General features: G+C 47.7%; 1 protein-coding gene across 1 annotated transcript; it reads left to right on the forward strand.

The window, feature by feature from the left end:
- Positions 1-896: 896 nt before the first annotated feature.
- LOC147452034 (allene oxide synthase 2-like) lies at positions 897-2,956 on the forward strand. Its single transcript, XM_086517863.1, has one exon. It carries the CDS (start codon positions 964-966, stop codon positions 2,590-2,592), a length of 1,629 nt encoding a protein of 542 aa, XP_086373989.1. The 5' UTR covers positions 897-963; the 3' UTR covers positions 2,593-2,956.
- Positions 2,957-3,369: the final 413 nt, after the last annotated feature.

Consider the following 3,369-nt stretch of genomic DNA (forward strand, 5'->3'; position numbering starts at 1 on the left):
TCCCGGATCGCAACTGTATCCAAGGATGGGGCTATGTCCTTTTTCAAGGTTTTAATCATCAATGCATATGCATCTTTAGTGAACGTGAAATACCTTGAAGATATATGTGCAACCATGTTGACCAATGTTTCACCCTTCACAGTGCAACAGTTGTGGTCAAACTCCATGGGCCTAGCTTCATGCACCCCGCTTCCTCTTCACTTGAGCTGCTAGAATAGCTCTCTTCACCTTCAAGGTCATTGTTGTCTTCACTTTCAACGTACCATTCCATTGTGTTGTGAGTGAGAGAGAGGTTGAAGGCGACAGGGAATAGGTGAAAGAAAGGAAAACAAGAAGAGAATCACATTGAAAACCAACAATATGCTCATAATCTGTCGACCCAAATTTATATATTTTTTCGAATTTACAAATGTGACCCCAATTTACCAACATCCTCCTTTCAACCAATTGATATATGACGTGTGGCATGATAGGCTTTTTATCATCATATTTTAAACAACACCCTTAAAAGACACTTACACTTTTATAGACACAATTATCCCGCTCCAGTTCTCAAAGCTGATCTCGCGTCACTCACATTTATTGGCGATGCCCGCACCCGAATTTATCAATTTTCTCGAATTTTCAAAATGCCATCGCGCTCCAATCTACGGCCCTCATTTGTAGATGTGACTCTCGACCCTCCTCCCCCATTGATCCCATTTGAACCCGCGCGTGGAAGATAGTGAGGAGGTGGACGAGTCCATGCCAGCGAACATTGGGTGCTTGCTGCATCATGTGATCGAACAGATTCGAACTTTGAATTTAGAGTGGAGAGGGTCAAAGCACGTGCTCTATAACAGGTCAGCGGCTGCGCGCACTCGTTATAAACACGTCAGCGTGTCTCTCTACTGCACATCCTCGATTCCCTTTTCTCTCTCTCTCTCTCTCTCTCTCACACACACACACACACACACACACACTATGGCTTCCTCTGCAGCAGCACAACTGCAATCGAGCCTCAGTTTCCAGCTCTCTGAGCTGAGAGTCCTCAAGCTTGGATCTGCATCACAGAGCAAAGCAGGCGGAAGAAGTTCATGTGCACGTGGGCGCCCACGAAACCCTTCGACAGCAGGCAAGTACTTGCCTCCCCAAGCCACAGAAACCTCGTCTCGACTGGCATCCTCGACTGTGGAGCTCCCGCCTCAAGAGATCCCGGGCTCCTACGGCCCGCCATTCATCGGCCTGGCGGTCGACAAGCTCAACTATTTTGTAGTGCAAGGCAGAGACGAGTTCTTCTTGAGCCTCATGCAGCGCTACAAGAGCACTGTCATTCGCGTCAACATGCCGCCGGGCCCTCCCCTCTTTCCCGACTCCAGGACCATCATGCTCTTGGACCAGAAGAGCATCCGCGTCCTCTTCGACACATCCAAAGTGGAGAAGAAGGATGTCTTTGCAGGCACTTACATGCCCAGCACGGATTTCACCGGCGGATTCCGCGTGCTGCCTTACCTCGACCCCTCGGAGCCCAAGCACGCCCCTCTGAAGGACTTCTGCTTCAAGATCTTGCAGTCCAATGGTCGCAAATTTCTCCCAGAGTTCCACACCGCCTTCGACGAGGGCGCTAGCGAGTGGGATGCACAATTGGATGCCAAAGGGGAGGCTGAGTTTACCTCTGTATGCCAAAACTTCACTCTAAGCTTCCTTTGTAGAGCAATTCTTGACGCAGATCCGAGTGCGCCAGGCTCAGCTAGCCTCCGGGACGAAGGCCCTTCTTTGATCCAAGCATGGATCGCCGCTCAGTTAGCTCCTCAGGCAAGCCTCGGCCTTCCCAAGCCTGTGGAAGCCCTCCTTCACACAATCCCTTTACCTTTCTCTCTTGTCTCGAACCAGTACAACAAAGTTTATCAGTTTTTCTACACAAATGGGCACCATTTGCTCGATATCGCAGAGCAGGAATTCGGGCTCGACAGGGCCGAAGCCTGCCATAATCTCCTCTTCTTTGTGTGCTTTAACACCTGGGGAGGCTTGCAGCTTTTCCTGCCGGCAATTTTCCAGAGGATCGCTTCCGCTGGGGTAAGCTTTCAAAAAGAGTTGGCACAAGAGGTGAGATCTGCTGTGGGAGAGGGAGATGAGGTCACCATGAAAGCTTTACAAAGCATGAAACTGGTGCATTCGACAGTTTACGAAGTGCTCCGGATGGACCCACCCGTGCCATTTCAGTACGGGCGTGCGAAGGACGACATGATTGTAGAGTCGCACGATGCAGCATACAAGGTAAGAAAAGGGGAGCTTTTAGGGTGCTACCAGAAGATAGCAATGAGGGATCCCAAGGTGTTTGAGGCGCCGCAGACATTCAAGCCGAAGCGGTTCATGGGTGCAGAGGGGGAGAGACTCTTGCAAAATGTGACATGGTCGAACGGGCCGGAGACGGAAGAACCGACATTAAGCAACAAGCAATGTGCTGGGAAAGATTTTGTCAACCTCATGGCACGCTTGCTCATTGCGGAGATTTATCTGCGGTATGATTTCTTCAAGCTAGGGAAGGTTGAGCAGCACGGTGCGAGGTCATCTTTTGGATTTAAAGTGTTGAAGAGGAGGAGGGATGTGTAGGAGTGCGAGGAGATCAAAAAGGCTCACAATAAGGTTGCACGTACTGCAGGGTAAATGGTGGCCATGAGAAGAATGCAGGGGAAATTTTATCCATAAAATTGAAGGCAATGCACTAACTAGCTTCCTCTGTGCTTGCCTTCATACAGGAAGCCTTATATTTTTGTAGTAAGAACTATTCAATACATAGATTACTCAAAGACCCCAAACTCAAAGGCTCCTCAGAAGTGAAGGCTCTCTTTATGTAAACCCTAAGAACACATGTTTATAAATGCTGGCTTATGGAAGAGCCCATTGGCCAGAACATGATTTTGTTTGGTATCTTTTCTTTGAGATATAATGACACTGTAAGAAGCATTCCCAATCATCATTGTCTTATATTAAGGGATGGCTTCTCTTGCCATTGCATTAATTTCAAGCACCCCTTAGCATTCACCTTGGAGTAAATGCAAGCCTTTGAGACAATAATTAGCCCTTGGAGTAAATGCGGCTCGATTCATAGCGGTTTATGAGATACGGATGAATGCTCCCATGCTTGGCATATGATAAGGAAACAAACTTGAGTCTTGTTCCATCTTTTTGCAAATCTTCCACACTTCCTTGAAACAAACTTCAGTCTTGGTCCACACTTGAGTTCTTTTTGCAAATCTTCCACACTTCCTTCCAGGGTAGAGGAGCCTATTTAGAGACGCTCGAATTGTATGGGCCAATTTAACGAAATTCAAATCTTCTCAGTCCAATCTCTTATGATATTCCACGATTTTGAGTCAAAATTATGCC

This window comes from Adiantum capillus-veneris, chromosome 8 (assembly GCF_014529385.1).
Source record: "Adiantum capillus-veneris isolate H3 chromosome 8, ASM1452938v2, whole genome shotgun sequence".
Lineage (NCBI taxonomy): Eukaryota > Viridiplantae > Streptophyta > Polypodiopsida > Polypodiales > Pteridaceae > Adiantum > Adiantum capillus-veneris.